The sequence below is a fragment of the Eucyclogobius newberryi genome, unplaced genomic scaffold (genome assembly GCF_026437365.1).
Source record: "Eucyclogobius newberryi isolate DKJ021-1_F unplaced genomic scaffold, fEucNew1.0.hap1 SCAF_12, whole genome shotgun sequence".
Taxonomy (NCBI): domain Eukaryota; kingdom Metazoa; phylum Chordata; class Actinopteri; order Gobiiformes; family Gobiidae; genus Eucyclogobius; species Eucyclogobius newberryi.
Window position 1 is genome coordinate 2795500 of NW_027315746.1, and position 21081 is coordinate 2816580.

A 21081-nucleotide genomic window follows, 5' to 3' on the forward strand; every position below is an offset into this window, starting at 1 on the left:
GGTCTTTAGAGAGGAGCCAGGCCTGTACCAGGACAAGGTCTACTGCTTCATCCATCTGAGTGTGCAGGAGTTTCTGGCTGCTCTTCACGTCCATCAGACCTTCTTCAGCTCTGGAGAGAACCTGCTGTCACCACCACACTCCTTTGAGAGTCCTGAGTCTGAGGCAGACTTCTACTGCTCTGCTGTGGACCAGGCCTTACAGAGTCCAAACGGACACCTGGACCTGTTCCTGCGCTTCCTCCTGGGGCTGTCTCTGTCGACCAATCAGAGCCTGCTGCAGGGTCTGCTAACACAGACAGGAAGTAGCTCAGGGACCAATCAGGAGACAGTAAAGTACATCAAAGAGAAGCTGAATGAAGAGGGTCTGTCTGCAGAGAGAAGTCTGAACCTGCTCCACTGTCTGAACGAGCTGAACGACCTCAGTCTGATGAAGGAGATACAGGAGAACATGAGAGGAGGAAATTTCTCCTCATTAAGTTCTCCTGCTCTGTGGTCTGCTCTGTCCTTCCTCTTATTGTCCTCAGACTCAGACCTGGAGGAGTTTGACCTGAGGAAATACCGGGCCTCAGAGACAGCTCTCCTGGGTCTGCTGCCGGTGATCAAAGCCTCCACCAAAGTCCTGTGAGTCCAGACTGTATTTAAAGTGCATATGACAGGTCAGATTATACTTTTCACATAAACATAGTGAACATGATTATATTTAAGATTTGACTCAACGTTTAGTCTGTTTTTCTCCAATTTGACCATTTTGATGGTTTTATAATGTTACTTCCTGGTTGGACATGAGCAGCAGATGTGACATATGTAGAGATAATTCCACAACTGTTGCCTGGCAACCATAATGTTAACAAAAGCCAAAAATTCATATAAATGACACAATAGTTATGATTTGACAAATAATAATTCCTGATAACACCTTCAATTTGTTAAATGATTGTTTAAACTGTCAGAAAAATGTGTCAGTGACTCTGAAGGTCCACACTTTTCCTACAGAGGGCGCTATTTAAGGATCACGCCATTTAAGTGAAAGGTAAAGCTATTTGAAAAGTAGTGTCCAGCGCTGGTCACTAGAGTGGTCAATATAGACCACAATGCATTGCGAGAGTGTGGTTTTTCCACACTCTCGCAATGCATTGTGGTCCGCTTACCTTAGCTTGAGCTGGAAAAAGAGCTCCTTCACAGGCAAAAAGATGAACAATCCAGTTAGTTTGTTGTTTAATGTGAGATCCATGACTTGTTTTGTGATTATTTGTCCATAACTATGTGTGAGTCAGACACATTTGACCAATATTTATGACACAAATACATTTTATCTGAGTTTTACAGACTTTCAGACGCAGACAGTTACTTGTAAATTGTCCCTGCATTTTGGAGGGAAAGTCTCTTATTGATGACATCACAGAGGGATTCTGTTTTAGAACTCAGCTCTACTTCCTGGTTCTTCAACCCACTTATGAAGGAATAAACTTGTATAATGCAAGTAGATCCGGCCAATCCAGGACTGATTTATAGTTTACTTCTTCTGTTTCTCTCCAGTTCATTTCAGAAATAGGTCACAGTTATGCTCCATTAACAGATCACAAGTTAATAACTATTCAATTAAAAGTGTTCAAATGTGTGGATATTAGAAGTTAAATAACACTTTACTGCAGGACCAGATCTTTGTGATATGGTAACTTCACTGATTAATGATGTATTTAATGGTGAAATGATTGATCATGAGCAGAAAAATGAGTTTTTTAAGGATCAGACGAGAAAAACGACAAGAAAATCTGAAATCACACAAAGAAATTAAGGTGATGGATGAATAAAATGCACTTCTATCAAAAGAGAACACAACAGAGGAGGAAGATATTAGAATTGCAAAGCTACAAGAAGAAATAAATCAAATGTTTAGTGAAATGACAAAAGGCCTTTGTCTGATCAAGGACCAAATGACTTGAAGACAGAAAAAAAACATGACAAAATAAATAATATGACCTGCTTCAAAATAAATGAACATCTCAAGCCCAAAAGACATTTCTAACCATGTGTATACATTTAATAAAAACATATATAAATGAAATAATGAGGCATCTAAAAGTGAAGAGTTCATCAATTGTGTCAGGAATAAGACGACATCAAGTTCTGAAAAGTTCAGACTGTGAAAGCTCAAGAACAAAACTAGAAATGTCTGAAGCAGTTGAATCAGTGAAAAAGGCTAAATCCCCTGGATGTGACGTCTCATAGTGGAATTTTATCTGCACTTTTGGATCCGAGTTGAAAAGAGACTTTTGGAGCTTTTTCACTTTAGTTTTGAGAGAGAAGAAATGTGAACAAGTCTGAAGCAGAGAACAATCTGTCTTATTCCCAAACCAGGCAAAGATCTCTTTATGTTGGAAACTGGAGACAAAAACATTGTGAAATATTGATGACAAAATTCTATCTCAAATACTTGAATGAAAACAGTTTAAATGAAATAATAAATGAAACACAAACTGGATTCATGGCCAAAAGGCTCAAATATGAGACTGATTTTGATTGAATCCATCACTCTGAATATATTGATAAAGACTCATTCTTTTTCTGGACTTTTACAAATCATTTGATTGTGTTGAGCAAGACTTTATTTGTGAAACTCTTTTTGTTTTGGCTCCAGATTTGTCTGAACAGTTAAAATGCTGCACAAAAACATAAACAGTTGTATCATGTTCTATCCAAACACTACATCGAGATTCTCTGTATCACGTTCAGAACGCCAAGGACGTCCTCCAGCTCCATTTCTATTTCTGTTGTCTAGGAAACGCTCCAGACTCATGTCTCCTGCTCTCTCTATATATGTTACATATATATATTTATATGTTAAAGACTCAACATATGATCAATTTAACTACAGGGACCAACTGAGTCAGAATTAGAGAAACATGAAATTCATCTGCACTTTAAACTCTTGTGTCATGGTTCTAGTCTCTAATGTCCCTCTCTGTCCTCAGACTGTATTTAAACTCTTGTGTCATGGTTCTAGTCTCTAATGTCCCTCTCTGTCCTCAGACTGTATTTAAACTCTTGTGTCATGGTTCTAGTCTCTAATGTCCCTCTCTGTCCTCAGACTGTATTTAAACTCTTGTGTCATGGTTCTAGTCTCTAATGTCCCTCTCTGTCCTCAGACTGATTGGCTGTGGACTGTCCCCTCACAGTTGGGGTCCTCTGGCCTCAGTCCTCAGCTCCTCCAGTCTCACACTCCTGGATCTGTCTCACAACGACCTCCAGGACTCAGGAGTGGAGCTGCTGTGTTCTGGACTGAAGAGCGCCCCCTGCAGACTGGAGATTCTCAGGTGAGTGTTGAAACAGCCTTAGATTAGACTCACCTGTCCAACTGATACAGAGAAACTTGTTTGAATGGAGACTTAAAGAGTCATTATCCCTCAAAAGGAGGAAGTAGGTTTTTAAATATATGTAACTTGTGCCAAAATGTATTAAATAAATACACAATTAAATAATGAATTACGAGTGAATAAATAATTGAAAGAGAAATACACAGACAATTGAATCTGATGTTGAAATGCTTCTTAAATGAATCGGATCAAGTGTATCAAGGCTCATTTCATATCGGACATAATATCGTATCGAGATCTGAGATTTCCATCACTAATTCATAAATCTAAATACTTTATCAAATAAATATGTTTTAAATAATTATCTAAATAATGTACTAAATAAACAAATGTTTCACTCATTATTTAAATACACTATGTATGTGATGAAATGTGTCGTTTTTTCTGGGTTATGGCGCTTTGAGCTGACGCAGCCTCACTTCTGCTGCAAAACGTGGCTTTAAATCATCGTTTGACCCACTTTATCCCAAAGGAGGAAGAAACAAGTCTGTAACACTACGGAACCAAAACAAACAAAGCAAACGAGGCTAAGATGCCGAGCAAGAACCACAGAGAACCACAGCCACAACTTCTTTGTATCAGAAGAGGGAGATAATATGACCCATCTGTTAATGCTCAATATGTGACTGACCGTGGATAAAGCAGTTACAAGTCTACCCGGACATTCACAGATTTATTCACAGATTCTGAAAGTGTGAATTCAAAGCTTTCTCACTCATGTAGATCTGATCATATTTGAGTAAGTTGTGGTCATTTGAATGTTACAACTCTCAAAACCTTTCACTGAGAAAACGGCCTCTAAAGTTTCTCACCGGAGTGAGCCCAGAGTCACAGGGGGCGGGGCTCATTTGCATCTCATTGGGATAAGCCCTCCCCCTGTCACACAGACACCACCTCCCCCTACAGCTGTCACTCAAGACTCAAGAGGAGTGTTGTTATTGATGGTAACTGGACTTGAATCAGAATTAGAAGTTACTATATTAAAATGGAAATGGATTATAAAAGGCCCTAAATAGCATCAAAGATTCAAAATCAGAATCAGGAAAGTGCATCTGTAGAAGACAGAGAAAGAGAGAGAAGGAATTAGATGAAGACATGTGACATTTGATAATATATTCCTTTATTGTCCACACATGGAGAAATGTATTTGTTGCAACGCAGGAAGATACAGAGGAAAAGGACAGAAAACTTATAGGAAGTTTAAAAAAATACTCTTAATAGAAGAACTTTTATAAACAAAATCTCCTGTAGACAGAACCTCTCATACAGTGTCTATTATTGCTATTCTGCATTTGCACTTTATTGTACATTTAATAAAGTGAAGTGAAGTAAATGATGTGTAATAAATAGTACCTGCTGTGCAAAGTCGAAGCTGTAATGTAATGGACTTCTGCATAGTTATGATGCTTCTGCACAAGTTCTTGACAAACATCCGCCGTTCCAACAAGCTGTGGGATATTGAGGTGAGACTCAGGAGAGCTGTTTTCCACTACCTGATGACAAGGGCGACAATGTAAAAAAAATTAGAACAGAAGAAACATATCTGCACTGAAGTTTTGCCAGGCTAATGTTTCCACATTATAGTAGTCAAATAATATAAACTAACCTCAGCGATGTGGATGTCCATTGTGCTGAGGGTTTGAGGGAAAGTGTATCTGTAGAAGACAGAGAGAGAGAGAGAGAAGGAATTAGATGAAGACATGTGACATTTGATAAGATATTCCTTTATTGTCCACACATGGAGAATTTCATTGTTGCAACGCAGGAAGATACAGAGGAAGTTTAAAAAACACTCTTAATAGTATCTGCTGCAGTATCTGCTACAGTATCTGTATCTGCTGCAGTATCTGATGCAGTATCTGCTGCAGTATCTGATGCAGTATCTGTATCTGCTGCAGTATCTGCTGCAGTATCTGATGCAGTATCTGCTGCAGTATCTGATGCAGTATCTGCTGCAGTATCTGCTGCAGTATCTGATGCAGTATCTGTATCTGCTGCAGTATCTGCTGCAGTATCTGTATCTGCTGCAGTATCTGCTGCAGTATCTGCTGCAGTATCTGATGCAGTATCTGCTGCAGTATCTGATGCAGTATCTGTATCTGCTGCAGTATCTGCTGCAGTATCTGCTGCAGTATCTGTATCTGCTGCAGTATCTGCTGCAGTATCTGCTGCAGTATCTGATGCAGTATCTGATGCAGTATCTGTATCTGCTGCAGTATCTGCTGCAGTATCTGATGCAGTAGCTGATGCAGTATCTGATGCAGTATCTGATGCAGTATCTGCTGCAGTATCTGCTACAGTATCTGTATCTGCTGCAGTATCTGCTGCAGTATCTGATGCAGTATCTGCTACAGTATCTGCTACAGTATCTGATGCAGTATCTGCTGCAGTATCTGTATCTGCTGCAGTATCTGCTGCAGTATCTGATGCAGTATCTGCTGCAGTATCTACTGCAGTATCTGATGCAGTATCTGATGCAGTATCTGCTGCAGTATCTGATGCAGTATCTGATGAAGTATCTGATGCAGTATCTACTGCAGTATCTGATGCAGTATCTGCTGCAGTATCTGATGCAGTATCTGCTACAGTATCTGCTACAGTATCTGCTGCAGTATCTGCTGCAGTATCTACTGCAGTATCTGATGCAGTATCTGATGCAGTATCTGCTGCAGTATCTGATGCAGTATCTGATGAAGTATCTGATGCAGTATCTACTGCAGTATCTGATGCAGTATCTGATGCAGTATCTGCTGCAGTATCTGATGCAGGATCTGCTGCAGTATCTGATGCAGTATCTGATGCAGTATCTTCCGCAGTATCTGATGCAGTATCTGCTGCAGTATCTGATGCAGTATCTGCTGCAGTATCTGCTGCAGTATCTGATGCAGTATCTGCTGCAGTATCTGATGCAGTATCTGCTGCAGTATCTGTATCTGCTGCAGTATCTGCTGCAGTATCTGCTGCAGTATCTGATGCAGTATCTGATGCAGTATCTGATGCAGTATCTGCTGCAGTATCTGCTGCAGTATCTGCTACAGTATCTGCTGAACTGAAAGCAGTGGGACGATCTGCAGACATTAAGGGCCGAGATGGAGCGGGCCAGGGTGACAACGCTGGAGTCAGAGAACAACAATATGAAAAATAAGATCTTGGATTTGGAGTTCAGATCACGATGTTCTAACCTAAGTCTTGTGGGTGTAGAAGAAGGAGAAGAAGGAAATGATACAGAAAGGTTTTTGGAGAAGATTATTCCTGCGCTCCTTGATGGCTCAGGAGTTGAAGTCCTTCCCATCATAATCGAAACAGCAGCTGATGAACCACGAGGCCTGATAATGAGGTTTCTTAACGATCGTGTGAAGGAACGTGTCCTGAAGGCTGCAAGGGTTAAAGGAGACCTCCAGGGTTAAAGGAGACCTCCAGGGTTAAAGGAGACCTCCGGGGTTAAAGGAGACCTGCAGGGTTAAAGGAGACCTCCAGGGTTAAAGGAGACCTCCAGGGTTAAAGGAGACCTGCAGGGTTAAAGGAGACCTCCAGGGTTAAAGGAGACCTCCAGGGTTAAAGGAGACCTCCAGGTTTAAGGAGACCTCCAGGGTTAAAGGAGACCTCCAGGGTTAAAGGAGACCTCCAGCGTTAAAGGAGACCTCCAGGGTTAAAGGAGACCTCCAGAGTTAAAGGAGACCTCCAGGGTTAAAGGAGACCTCCAGGGTTAAAGGAGACCTCCAGGGTTTAAGGAGACCTCCAGGGTTTAAGGAGACCTCCAGGGTTAAAGGAGACCTCCAGGGTTAAAGGAGACCTCCAGGTTTAAAGGAGACATCCAGGGTTAAAGGAGACCTCCAGGGTTAAAGGAAACCTACAGGGTTAAAGGAGACCTCCAGGGTTTAAGGAGACCTTTAGAAGGCAAGCACGTATTCTTTGTTCCATACGAGGTTCCTCAACAACAGTAAAGGTTTCACCACATCTGTGAGGAGCTCAGGAGGAGCAAAATAAGACGTGGGTTCTCTTTCCCCTTCGACTCTTCTGTGACTTTTGAAGGTAAAAAACACATGCTCAGAACACCAGGAGAAACAGAGGTGCTCCTCAGAACACCGGGAGAAGCAGAGGTGCTCCTCAGAACACCGGGAGAAGCAGAGGTGCTCCTCAGAACACCGGGAGAAGCAGAGGTGCTCCTCAGAACACAGGGAGAAGCAGAGGTGCTCCTCAGAACACCGGGAGAAGCAGAGGTGCTCCTCAGAACACCGGGAGAAGCAGAGGTGCTCCTCAGAACACCAGGAGAAGCAGAGGTGCTCCTCAGAACACCGGGAGAAGCAGAGGTGCTCCTCAGAACACCGGGAGAAGCAGAGGTGCTCCTCAGAACACAGGGAGAAGCAGAGGTGCTCCTCAGAACACCAGGAGAAGCAGAGGTGCTCCTCAGAACACCAGGAGAAGCAGAGGTGCTCCTCAGAACACCGGGAGAAGCAGAGGTGCTCCTAAGGAAGATACAAAACACAGAGAACTGAAGAGTGTGAGAGATGGAGCCACCAGCGTGGGGCGTGTGACTTCAGGTTGTGGTCACATGGTGATACATTTCTGTTAATTGGAAGGGACTGATGACATGATTTATTTGTTTTTAACATCAGACTTTATGCTCCATGTTGTCTGCTTTTGTACATAAACTCTGAGACTAAATACATCTACTCATCAATGGGCCAAATGTGGGGGATTGGAAAATACTTGTAGAGGGCAGCAGGGGGTTGTGGATGTTATATATTCAATTATTACTGACGATTGGTGTCAGGAGTGCCTGTGGAGTTTTCTTGGGGGGCCCTTCATTAGGATTAGACTTCACTCTCTTTTACAATCTTTTCTTGATCAGGTTTTGGGTTCGATGCCTGTGGTTTTCTGTTCCTATGGTGATAATGGTGAGGCCTGGGAGCTTGAGGGTTCTGCGCAGTATCTTTGCTGTTACTGCACTGCACTTTCCTGGACCGAGATGTCTGATGTTTTTCCTGGGATCTGCACAAGCCATTCCTCCACTGCCCCAAGTGCTCCGATCACTACGGCAACCACCGATACCTTCACGTTCCAGGCCTTCTCCAACTCCTCTCTGAGGCCTTGGTATTTCTCTAGTTTCTCCTTTTTCCGGATGTTACCATCCCATGATGCACTGCAATGTCCACCACCACGGCTTTCCTCTGCACCTTGAGACCACCTCTATGTCCGGTTGGTTCCATTACCATTCTGTCCGTCTGTATCTGGAAGTCCCAGAGGACCTTGGCTCGGTCGTTCTCCACCACCTTTTGGAGGTGTTTCCCACTTCGTCCTTGGGGTCTCCTGCCTGTACTCTGCACAGATGTTTCTGTTCACTATGCCAGCTCCTGGGGATGGTGCTCCATGTATGCTGTCCCTGCATCTTGCACACTGCAGTTATGTGCGGGAATGTCTCAGGGGCCCCTTTGCACAGCCTACACCTTGGGTCTTGTCTGGTGTGGTAGATCAGGGCCTCTGTCCTTCAGACCGGCTCTATCTATCCATTGGTAGGATTTCATGATATCAGCCACTTCAGTTATGTTCTGGTGGTACATTCCATGTAGGGGCGTGTCCTCCCATGTAGGGGCGTGTCCCATGATGGTCCCTCCAGCACCTCATCATCCTCTGTTCCCCATTGTCTGAGACATTCACTGAGCACGTCCCCTGTAGGAGCCTTGTCCTTGATGTACTTATGGATCCAGGACGTTTCGTGCTGGATAATGGCTCTCACGCTCACTAGTCCTCGGCCTCCTTCCTTACGGCTAGTGTACAGTCTCAGGGTGCTAGTGTACAGTCTCAGGGTGCTAGTGTACAGTCTCAGGGTGCTAGTGTACAGTCTCAGGGTGCTAGTGCACAGACTCAGGGTGCTAGTGTACAGTCTCAGGGTGCTAGTGCACAGACTCAGGGTGCTAGTGCACAGTCTCAGGGTGCTAGTGCACAGTCTCAGGGTGCTAGTGCACAGTCTCAGGGTGCTAGTGCACAGTCTCAGGGTGCTAGTGTACAGTCTCAGGGTGCTAGTGCACAGTCTCAGGGTGCTAGTGTACAGTCTCAGGGTGCTGGATTTGGGATGGAACCCTCCATCAGGAGCTTTCGTGTCTTAACATATGTGATCTGTATCTCCTCCTTTGGCCAACTGATTATTCCTGCAGGGTATCGGAGACTTTTTCTTTCCAATGAGCTGGATTCTGAGGACTTGCCTCACTCGTTGTAGGTATTTGGCCATAGCCGCTTTCCTGGTTACCTCTTCGTTGCCATTTGCTTGTGGTATTCCCAGGTACTTGTAACTGTCCTCAATGTCTGCTATTGTTCCTTCTGGGAGTGAGACCCCTCTGTGTGGACCACCTTCCCTCTCTTAGTCACCATCACCACACTTCTCTAGTCCAAATGACATTCCGATATCTAAGCTGTTGATCCTGGTGGTGTGGATCAGGGAGTCAATATCCCGCTCGCTCTTAGCATACAGCTTGATGTCATCCATGTAGAGGTGGAGACTGATGGTTGTCCCATTTCTCCTGAGTCGGTATCCATAGCCAGTCTTGTGGATTACTTGGCTGAGAGGGTTCAGTCTTATGCAGAACAGCAGTGGGGACAGCGCATATATATATATATATATATATATATATATATATATATATATATATATATATATATATATATATATATATATATATATATATATATATATATATATATATATATATATATATATATATATATATATATATATATATATATATATATATAATTAGCTCTCAGCATCAGCTCTTCCTCCTGTGTTTGGGATCAATAAAATACGATTATGCTGCTTGTCCCCTGAGCTACTTCTGTGTCCACACATGGATGTGTGCATTGTCAGATAGGGTCAATAACTGTGACATTATCTGTCCTCAGACTGTATTTAAACTCTTGTGTCATGGTTCTAGTCTCTAATGTCCCTCTCTGTCCTCAGTCTGCCCCTCTGTGGACTGTCCCCTCACAGCTGTGGTCCTCTGGCCTCAGTCCTCAGCTCCTCCAGTCTCACACTCCTGGATCTGTCTCACAACGACCTCCAGGACTCAGGAGTGGAGCTGCTGTGTTCTGGACTGAAGAGCGCCCCCTGCAGACTGGAGACACTCAGGTGAGACGCTCCCATGATGCACTCTGTCCCTTGTGTCCACATGAGTGTAACGCTGTCCCTTGTGTCCACGTGAGTGTAACGCTGCCCCTTGTGTCCACATGAGTGTAACGCTGCCCCTTGTGTCCACATGAGTGTAATGCTGCCCCTTGTGTCCACATGAGTGTAATGCTGTCCCTTGTGTCCACATGAGTGTAACACTGTCCCTTGTGTCCACATGAGTGTAATGCTGTCCCTTGTGTCCACATGAGTGTAATGCTGTGTGTCTTTAGACTGTCTGGATGTCTGGTCTCAGAAAGGGGCGGGGCTTCTCTGGCCTCAGCTCTAAGCTCCTCCCACTCCCATCTGACAGAGTTAGACCTGAGCTACAACCATCCAGGACCCTCAGCAGAGCTCCTGACCGCTCTACGGGACGACCCCCACTGCCCCCTGGACTCTCTCAGGTCTGGGTCCTGGTTCAGTCTCTGGTCCATGGTTGGTCCAGGTCTGGGTCTGTGGTCTGGTCTAAACTGGACTTGTGTGTTTCAGGTTGGATCCTGCTGGAGAACAGTGGATGGTCCCAGGTCTGAGGAAGTGTGAGTCTCTGTATTTCATTCAGTTCAAAGAAACATGAACAATATGTGACTTTATCAGACTTCAAGTCTTCACAGTTAAAGAGGAAACATCTGAGTGAGAGATTTGAGCTGAAAAAGACTCAAGTTTAGTCTTTGTTCATATGATTAACTTAAAATATAATGAAAAAAGAAAGAAAAACTTTTCAAATTGACATGAAGAGGAAGTTATTTCATGTTGAGTTTATTTTTAAAAATTAGCCTTTGTTAATGAAAAGATGGCTGCCACCACCATGAGCTCAAACATGGACTTGTAAGTCACTTAAACATCTGAGTTTGCTCTAAATGGAACCTGGAAACAAGTCCTATTGAACTCTTGACTCGCTGGTATTTCCACACTTAAACTCAGTTTGGTGAACTGTAGACAACCACGACAGAGCCACGACAGGGCCACGACAGGGCCACGTCAGGGCCACGACAGGGCCACGTCAAGGCCACGTGAGAGCCACGACAGGGTCACTTCTGAGCCACGTCAGAGCCACAACAGGGCCACAATAGGGCCACGTCAGAGCCACGACAGGGTCACTTCTGAGCCATGTCAGAGCCACGACAGGGCCACGACAGGGCCACGTCAAGGCCACGTGAAAGCCACGACAGGGCCACTTCTGAGCCATGTCAAGGCCACGACAGGGCCACTTCTGAGCCACGTCAGGGCCACGACAGGGCCATGTAAGAGCCACGTCAGGGCCACGACAGGGCCAAGTCAGGGCCAATTCTGAGCCACGTCAGAGCCACAACAGGGCCACGTCAGGGCCACGACAGGGCCACGTCAGGGCCACTTCTGAGCCACGACAGGTCCACGACAGGGCCACGTTAGAGCCACGACAGGGCCTCTTCTGAGCCACGACAGGTCCACGATAGGGCCACGTTAGAGCCGCGACAGGGCCACTTCGGAGCCGCGACAGGGCCACGTAACGGCCACGACAGGGCAACTCAGGGCCACGATATGGCTACTTCTGAGCCACGAAAGGCCACGTTAGAGCCACGACAGGGCAACGTCAGGGCCATGACAGGGCCACTTCTGAGCCAAGACAGGGCCACGTTAGAGCCACGAAAGGCCTGCGACAGGGCCACGACAGGGCCACGACAAGGCCATGTCAGGGCAACGACAGGGCCACGTCAAGGCCACGTGAGAGCCACGACAGGGTCACTTCTGAGCCACGTCAGAGCCACAACAGGGCCACAATAGGGCCACGTCAGGGCCACGACAGGGTCACTTCTGAGCCACGTTAGAGCCACGACAGGGCCACTTCTGAGCCATGACAGGGCCACGAAAGGGCAACTTCTGAGCCACGACAGGGCCACGACAGGGCCACTTCTGAGCCACGTCAGGGCCACAACAGGGCCACGACAGGGCCACGACAGGGCCACATTAGAGCCACAACAGGGCCAAGTCAGGACATGACAGGGCCACGACAGGGCCACAGTAGAGCCAAGACAGGGCCACTTCTGAGCCACGACAGGGCCACGACAGGGCCAAGTCAGGGCCACGACAGGTCCACGACAGGGCCACTTCTGAGCCACGACAGGTCCACGACAGGGCCACGATAGGGCCACGTTAGAGCCACGACAGGGCCACTTCTGAGCCACGACAGGGCCACGATAGGGCCACGTCAGAGCCAAAACAAGGCCACGACAGGGCCACGTCAGGGCCACTTCTGAGCCACGACAGGTCCAAGACAGGGCCACGATACGGCCACGTTAGAGCCACAACAGGGCCACTTCTGAGCCACGACAGGGCCACATCAGGGCCAGGACAGGGCAACTCAGGGCCACGACAGGGCTACGACAGGGCTACGACAGGGATACTTCTGAGCCACGACAGGGCCACGACAGGGTCACTTCTGAGCCACGACAAGGCCACTTCTGAGCCACTTTTGAGCCACGTCAGGGCCACGACAGGGCCACGACAGGGTCACGACAGGGTCACGACAGGGCCACGTCAGGGCCACTTCTGAGCCACGTTAGAGCCACGACAGGGCCACTTCTGAGCCACGACAGGGCCACGTCACGGCTACTTCTGAGCCACGACAGGGCCACGTCAGGGCCACTTCAGGGCCACGACATGGCCACGACAGGGCCACGTCAGGGCCACGACATGGCCACGACAGGGCCACATTAGAGCCACGACAGGGCCACGTCAGGACATGACAGGACCACGACAGGGCCATATTAGAGCCACGACAGGGCCACTTCTGAGCCACGAAAGGGCCAGGACAGGTACACTTCTGAGCCACTATTGAGCAACGACAGGGCCACTTCAGAGCCACGATAGGGCCATGACAGGGCCACGACAGGGCCACGTTAGAGCCATGACAGGGCCACTTTGAGCCATGAGAGGGCCATGACAGGGCCACTTCTGAGCCACGACAGGGCCACGACAGGGCCACTTCTGAGCCACTTCTGAGCAACTTCTGAGCCACGTCAAGGCCACGACAGGGTCACGACAGGGCAACGACAGGGCCACATTAGAGTCACGACAGGGCCACTTCCGAGCCACTTCTGAGCCACGTCAGGGCCACGACAGGGTCACGACATGGCCACGACAGAGCCACTTCTGAGCCAATTCAGGGCCACGATAGGGCCACGTCAGAGCCAAAACAAGGCCACGACAGGGCCACGTCAGGGCCACTTCTGAGCCACGACAGGTCCACGACAGGGCCACGATACGGCCACGTTAGAGCCACAACAGGGCCACTTCTGAGCCACGACAGGGCCACATCAGGGCCAGGACAGGGCAACTCAGGGCCACGACAGGGCTACGACAGGGCTACGACAGGGCTACTTCTGAGCCACGACAGGGCCACGACAGGGCCACTTCTGAGCCATGAAAGGGCCATGTCAGAGCCACGTCAGGGCCACGACAAGGCCAAGTCAGGGCCAATTCTGAGCCACGACAGGGCCACGACAGGGCCAAGACAGGGCCACGATAGGGCCACGTCAGAGTCACGACAGGGCCAAGTCAGGGCCACTACTGATCCACGACAGGTCCACGATAGGGCCACTTTAGAGCCACGACAGGGCCACTTCTGAGCCACGACAGGGCCACGTCACGGCCACGACTGGGCAACTCAGGGCCACGACAGGGCTACGACAGGGCTACTTCTGAGCCACGACAGGCCACGTTAAAGCCACGACAGGGGTGTGTCAGAGCCACGTCGGGGCCACGACAAGGCCAAGTCAGGGCCACTTCAGAGCCACCATAGGGCCACATCAGGGCCACGACAGGGCCACTTCTGAGCCACGACAGGGCCACTTCTGAGCCACTTTTGAGTCACCACAGGGCCACTTCAGAGCCACAATAGGGCCATGACAGGGCCACGACAGGGCCACAACAGGCCATGTCAGGGCCACGTTACAGCCACGGCAGGGCCAGTTCTGAGCCAAGACAGGGCCATGACAGGGCCACAACAGGGCCAAGACAGGGCCACGTCAGGGCCACGACAGGGCCACAACAGGGCCACAACAGGGCCACTTCTGAGCCACGACAGGGCCACTTCTGAGCCACTTTTGAGCCACGACAGGGCGACTTCAGAGGCCATGTTAGAGCCACGACAGGGCCACGACAGGGCCACTTCTGAGCCACGACATGGCCACGACAGGGCCACTTCTGAGCCACGTCAGGGCCACGACAGGGTCACGACAGGGCCACGAAAGGGCCACATTAGAGCCACGACAGAGCCAAGACAGGGCAACGACAGGACCACGACAGGGCCACGACAGGGCCACAGTAGAGCCAAGACAGGGCCACTTCTGAGCCACGTCAGAGCCACGACAGGGCCACGTTAGAGCCACGACAGGGTCACTTCTGAGCCAAGACAGGGCCACGACAGGGCCACTTCTGAGCCACGACAGGGCCACGACAGGGCCACTTCTGAGCCAGGACAGGGCCAAGACAGGGCCACGTCAGGGCCATGACAGGGCCACGACAGGGCCATGACAGGGCCACGACAGGGCCACGACAGGACCACGTCAGGGCCATGACAGGGAACATTAGAGCCACAACAGGGCCACAACAGGGCCAAATTAAAGCCACGTCAGGGCCACGACAGGGTCACGACAGGGCCACAACAGGGCCACGACAGGGCCACGTCAGGGCCACAACAGGGCCACGACAGGGCCACATTACAGCCACAACAGGGCCACGTCAGAGCCACGACCCGGCCATGTCAGGGCCACGACAGGGCCAGTTCTGAGCCACGACAGGGCCACGTCAGAGCCACGTCAGGGCAACGTCAGGGCCACGTCAGGGCCACGACAAGGCCACGACAGGACCACGTCAGGGCCATGACAGGTTCACATTAGAGCCACAACAGGGACACTTCTTAGCTACGACAGGGCCACTTTTGAGCCACGACAGGGCCACTTCAGAGCCACGATAGGGCCACGTCAGGGCCACGACAGGGCCACCTTTGAGCCACGACAGGGCCACTTCTGAGCCACTTTTGAGCCACGACAGGGCCACTTCAGAGCCACAATAGGGCCATGACAGGGCCACGACAGGGCCATGTCAGGGCCACGTTACAGCCACGACAGGGCCAGTTCTGAGCCAAGACAGGGCCATGACAGGGCCACAACAGGGCCACTTCTGAGCCATGACAGGGCCAAGAAAGGGCCACGACAGGGCCACAACAGGGCCACAACAGGGCCACTTCTGAGCCATGACAGGGCCACTTCTGAGCCACTTTTGAGCCACGACAGGGCCACTTCAGAGGCCACGTTAGAGCCACGACAGGGCCACTTCTGAGCCATGACAGGGCCACGACAGTGCCACTTCTGAGCCACGACATGGCTACGACAGGGCCACTTCTGAGCCACGTCAGGGCCACGACAGGGTCACGACAGGGCCACGACAGGGCCACGAAAGGGCCACATTAGAGCCACGACAGAGCCAAGACAGGGCCACGACAGGACCACAACAGGGCCACGAAGGGGGCACAGTAGAGCCAAGACAGGGCCACGTTAGAGCCACGACAGGGCCACTTCTGAGCCACGACAGGGCCAAGACAGGGCCACGTCAGGGCCATGACAGGGCCACGACAGGGCCATGACAGGGCAACGACAGGGCCACGACAGGACCACGTCAGGGCCATGACAGGGAACATTAGAGCCACAACAGGGCCACGTCAGGGCCACGACAGGGCCATGACAGGGCCACATTAGAGCCACGACAGGGACACTTATTAGCTACGACAGGGCCACTTCAGAGCCATGACAGGGCCACTTCAGGGCCACGACAGGGCCACGTCAGGGCCACGACAGGGTCACGACAGGGCCACGACAGGGCCACGTCAGGGCCAAGTCAGAGCCACGACAGGGCCAAGTCAGAGCCACGACAGGGCCACGACAGGGTCACTACAGGGCCACGACAGGGCCACTTCTGATTCACGACAGGGCCAGTTCTGAGCCATGATAGGGCCACGACAGGGCCACTTCTGAGCCACGACAGGGCAACGACAGGGCCACGACAGGGCCACAACAGGGCCACGACCGAGCCATGTTAGAGCCACGACAGGGTCACGACAGGGCCACGACAGGGCCACTTCTGAGCCACGACAGGGCCAGTTCTCACCCAAGACAGGGCCACGACAGGGCCACTTCTGAGCCATGACAGGGCCAAGACAGGGCCACGTCAGGGCCACGACAGGGCCACAACAGGGCCTTGTTAGAGCCACGACAGGGCCACTTCTGAGCCACGACAGGGCCACGTCAGTGCCACTACAGGACCACGTCAGGGCCATGACAGGGCCATATTAGAGCCACGACAGGGACACTTCTTAGCTACGACGGGGCCACTTTTGAGCCAGGACAGGGCCACGACAGGGCCACGACAGGGCCTTGTTAGAGCCACGACAGGGCCATGACAGGGCCACGACAGGGCCACTTCTGAGCCAGGACAGGGCCAAGACAGGGCCACGTCAGGGCCATGACAGGGCCACGACAGGGCCATGACAGGGCCACGACAGGACCACGTCAGGGCCATGACAGGGAACATTAGAGCCACAACAGGGCCACGTCAGGGCCATGACAGGGCCACATTAGAGCCACGACAGGGCCACTTCTGAGCCACGACAGGGCCACATCAGGGCCAGGACAGGGCAACTCAGGGCCACGACAGGGCTACGACAGGGCTACTTCTGAGCCACGACAGGGCCACGACAGGGCCACTTCTGAGCCATGAAAGGGCCATGTCAGAGCCACGTCAGGGCCACGACAAGGCCAAGTCAGGGCCAATTCTGAGCCACGACAGGGCCACGACAGGGCCAAGACAGGGCCACGATAGGGCCACGTCAGAGTCACGACAGGGCCAAGTCAGGGCCACTACTGATCCACGACAGGTCCACGATAGGGCCACTTTAGAGCCACGACAGGGCCACTTCTGAGCCACGACAGGGCCACGTCACGGCCACGACTGGGCAACTCAGGGCCACGACAGGGCTACGACAGGGCTACTTCTGAGCCACGACAGGCCACGTTAAAGCCACGACAGGGGCATGTCAGAGCCACGTCAGGGCCACGACAAGGCCAAGTCAGGGCCACTTCAGAGCCACCATAGGGCCACATCAGGGCCACGACAGGGCCACTTCTGAGCCACGACAGGGCCACTTCTGAGCCACTTTTGAGTCACCACAGGGCCACTTCAGAGCCACAATAGGGCCATGACAGGGCCACGACAGGGCCACAACAGGCCATGTCAGGGCCACGTTACAGCCACGACAGGGCCAGTTCTGAGCCAAGACAGGGCCATGACAGGGCCACAACAGGGCCAAGACAGGGCCACGTCAGGGCCACGACAGGGCCACAACAGGGCCACAACAGGGCCACTTCTGAGCCACGACAGGGCCACTTCTGAGCCACTTTTGAGCCACGACAGGGCGACTTCTGAGGCCATGTTAGAGCCACGACAGGGCCACGACAGGGCCACTTCTGAGCCACGACATGGCCACGACAGGGCCACTTCTGAGCCACGTCAGGGCCACGACAGGGTCACGACAGGGCCACGAAAGGGCCACATTAGAGCCACGACAGAGCCAAGACAGGGCAACGACAGGACCACGACAGGGCCACGACAGGGCCACAGTAGAGCCAAGACAGGGCCACTTCTGAGCCACGTCAGAGCCACGACAGGGCCACGTTAGAGCCACGACAGGGTCACTTCTGAGCCACGACAGGGCCACGACAGGGCCACTTCTGAGCCACGACAGGGCCACGACAGGGCCACTTCTGAGCCAGGACAGGGCCAAGACAGGGCCATGTCAGGGCCATGACAGGGCCACGACAGGGCCATGACAGGGCCACGACAGGGCCACGACAGGACCACGTCAGGGCCATGACAGGGAACATTAGAGCCACAACAGGGCCACAACAGGGCCAAATTAAAGCCACGTCAGGGCCACGACAGGGTCACGACAGGGCCACAACAGGGCCACGACAGGGCCACGTCAGGGCCACAACAGGGCCACGACAGGGCCACATTACAGCCACAACAGGGCCACGTCAGAGCCACGACCCGGCCATGTCAGGGCCACGACAGGGCCAGTTCTGAGCCACGACAGGGCCACGTCAGAGCCACGTCAGGGCAACGTCAGGGCCACGTCAGGGCCACGACAAGGCCACGACAGGACCACGTCAGGGCCATGACAGGTTCACATTAGAGCCACAACAGGGACACTTCTTAGCTACGACAGGGCCACTTTTGAGCCACGACAGGGCCACTTCTGAGCCACTTTTGAGCCACGACAGGGCCACTTCAGAGCCACAATAGGGCCATGACAGGGCCACGACAGGGCCATGTCAGGGCCACGTTACAGCCACGACAGGGCCAGTTCTGAGCCAAGACAGGGCCATGACAGGGCCACAACAGGGCTACTTCTGAGCCATGACAGGGCCAAGAAAGGGCCACGACAGGGCCACAACAGGGCCACAACAGGGCCACTTCTGAGCCATGACAGGGCCACTTCTGAGCCACTTTTGAGCCACGACAGGGCCACTTCAGAGGCCACGTTAGAGCCACGACAGGGCCACTTCTGAGCCATGACAGGGCCACGACAGTGCCACTTCTGAGCCACGACATGGCTACGACAGGGCCACTTCTGAGCCACGTCAGGGCCACGACAGGGTCACGACAGGGCCACGACAGGGCCACGAAAGGGCCACATTAGAGCCACGACAGAGCCAAGACAGGGCCACGACAGGACCACAACAGGGCCACGAAGGGGGCACAGTAGAGCCAAGACAGGGCCACGTTAGAGCCACGACAGGGCCACTTCTGAGCCACGACAGGGCCAAGACAGGGCCACGTCAGGGCCATGACAGGGCCACGACAGGGCCATGACAGGGCAACGACAGGGCCACGACAGGACCACGTCAGGGCCATGACAGGGAACATTAGAGCCACAACAGGGCCACGTCAGGGCCACGACAGGGCCATGACAGGGCCACATTAGAGCCACGACAGGGACACTTCTTAGCTACGACAGGGCCACTTCAGAGCCATGACAGGGCCACTTCAGGGCCACGACAGGGCCACGTCAGGGCCACGACAGGGTCACGACAGGGCCACGACAGGGCCACGTCAGGGCCAAGTCAGAGCCACGACAGGGCCAAGTCAGAGCCACGACAGGGCCACGACAGGGTCACTACAGGGCCACGACAGGGCCACTTCTGATTCACGACAGGGCCAGTTCTGAGCCATGATAGGGCCACGACAGGGCCACTTCTGAGCCACGACAGGGCAACGACAGGGCCACGACAGGGCCACAACAGGGCCACGACCGAGCCATGTTAGAGCCACGACAGGGTCACGACAGGGCCACGACAGGGCCACTTCTGAGCCACGACAGGGCCAGTTCTCACCCAAGACAGGGCCACGACAGGGCCACTTCTGAGCCATGACAGGGCCAAGACAGGGCCACGTCAGGGCCACGACAGGGCCACAACAGGGCCTTGTTAGAGCCACGACAGGGCCACTTCTGAGCCACGACAGGGCCACGTCAGTGCCACTACAGGACCACGTCAGGGCCATGACAGGGCCATATTAGAGCCACGACAGGGACACTTCTTAGCTACGACGGGGCCACTTTTGAGCCAGGACAGGGCCAGTTCTGAGCCAAGACAGGGCCACGACAGGGCCACGACAGGGCCTTGTTAGAGCCACGACAGGGCCATGACAGGGCCACGACAGGGCCACTTCTGAGCCAGGACAGGGCCAAGACAGGGCCACGTCAGGGCCATGACAGGGCCACGACAGGGCCATGACAGGGCCACGACAGGACCACGTCAGGGCCATGACAGGGAACATTAGAGCCACAACAGGGCCACGTCAGGGCCATGACAGGGCCACATTAGAGCCACGACAGGGACACTTCTTAGCTACGACAGGGCCACTTCAGAGCCATGACAGGGCCACTTCAGGGCCACGACAGGGCCACGTCAGGGCCACGACAGGGTCACGACAGGGCCACGACAGGGCCACTTCTGAGCCACGACAGGGCCACGACAGGGCCACGACAGGGCCACGTCAGGGCCAAGTCAGAGCCACGACAGGGCCAAGTCAGAGCCACGACAGGGCCACGACAGGGTCACTACAGGGCCACGACAGGCCACGTCAGAGCTACGACAGGGCCATGACAGGGCCACAACAGGGCCACTTCTGAGCCACGACAGGGCAACGACAGGGCCACGACAGGGCCACAACAGGGCCATGTTAGAGCCACGACAGGGCCACGTCAGGGCCAAGACAGAGCCACGACAGGGCCAAGTCAGAGCCACGACAGGGCCACGTCAGGGCCACGACAGGGTCACGACAGGGCCACGACAGGGCCACTTCTGAGCCACGACAGGGCCAGTTCTCACCCAAGACAGGGCCACGACAGGGCCACTTCTGAGCCATGACAGGGCCAAGACAGGGCCACGTCAGGGCCACGACAGGGCCAAAACAGGGCCTTGTTAGAGCCACGACAGGGCCACTTCTGAG

General features: G+C 52.4%; 1 protein-coding gene across 1 annotated transcript in view; it reads left to right on the forward strand.

Moving 5' to 3' along the window:
- Positions 1-21081, forward strand: part of LOC140355928 (NACHT, LRR and PYD domains-containing protein 3-like) — a 143353-nt gene that overhangs the window by 36614 nt on the left and 85658 nt on the right. The window contains 3 exon segments of the mRNA XM_072440585.1: positions 1-621; positions 3147-3314; positions 10330-10497. Coding sequence (XP_072296686.1) covers positions 1-621; positions 3147-3314; positions 10330-10497 — 957 coding nt within the window.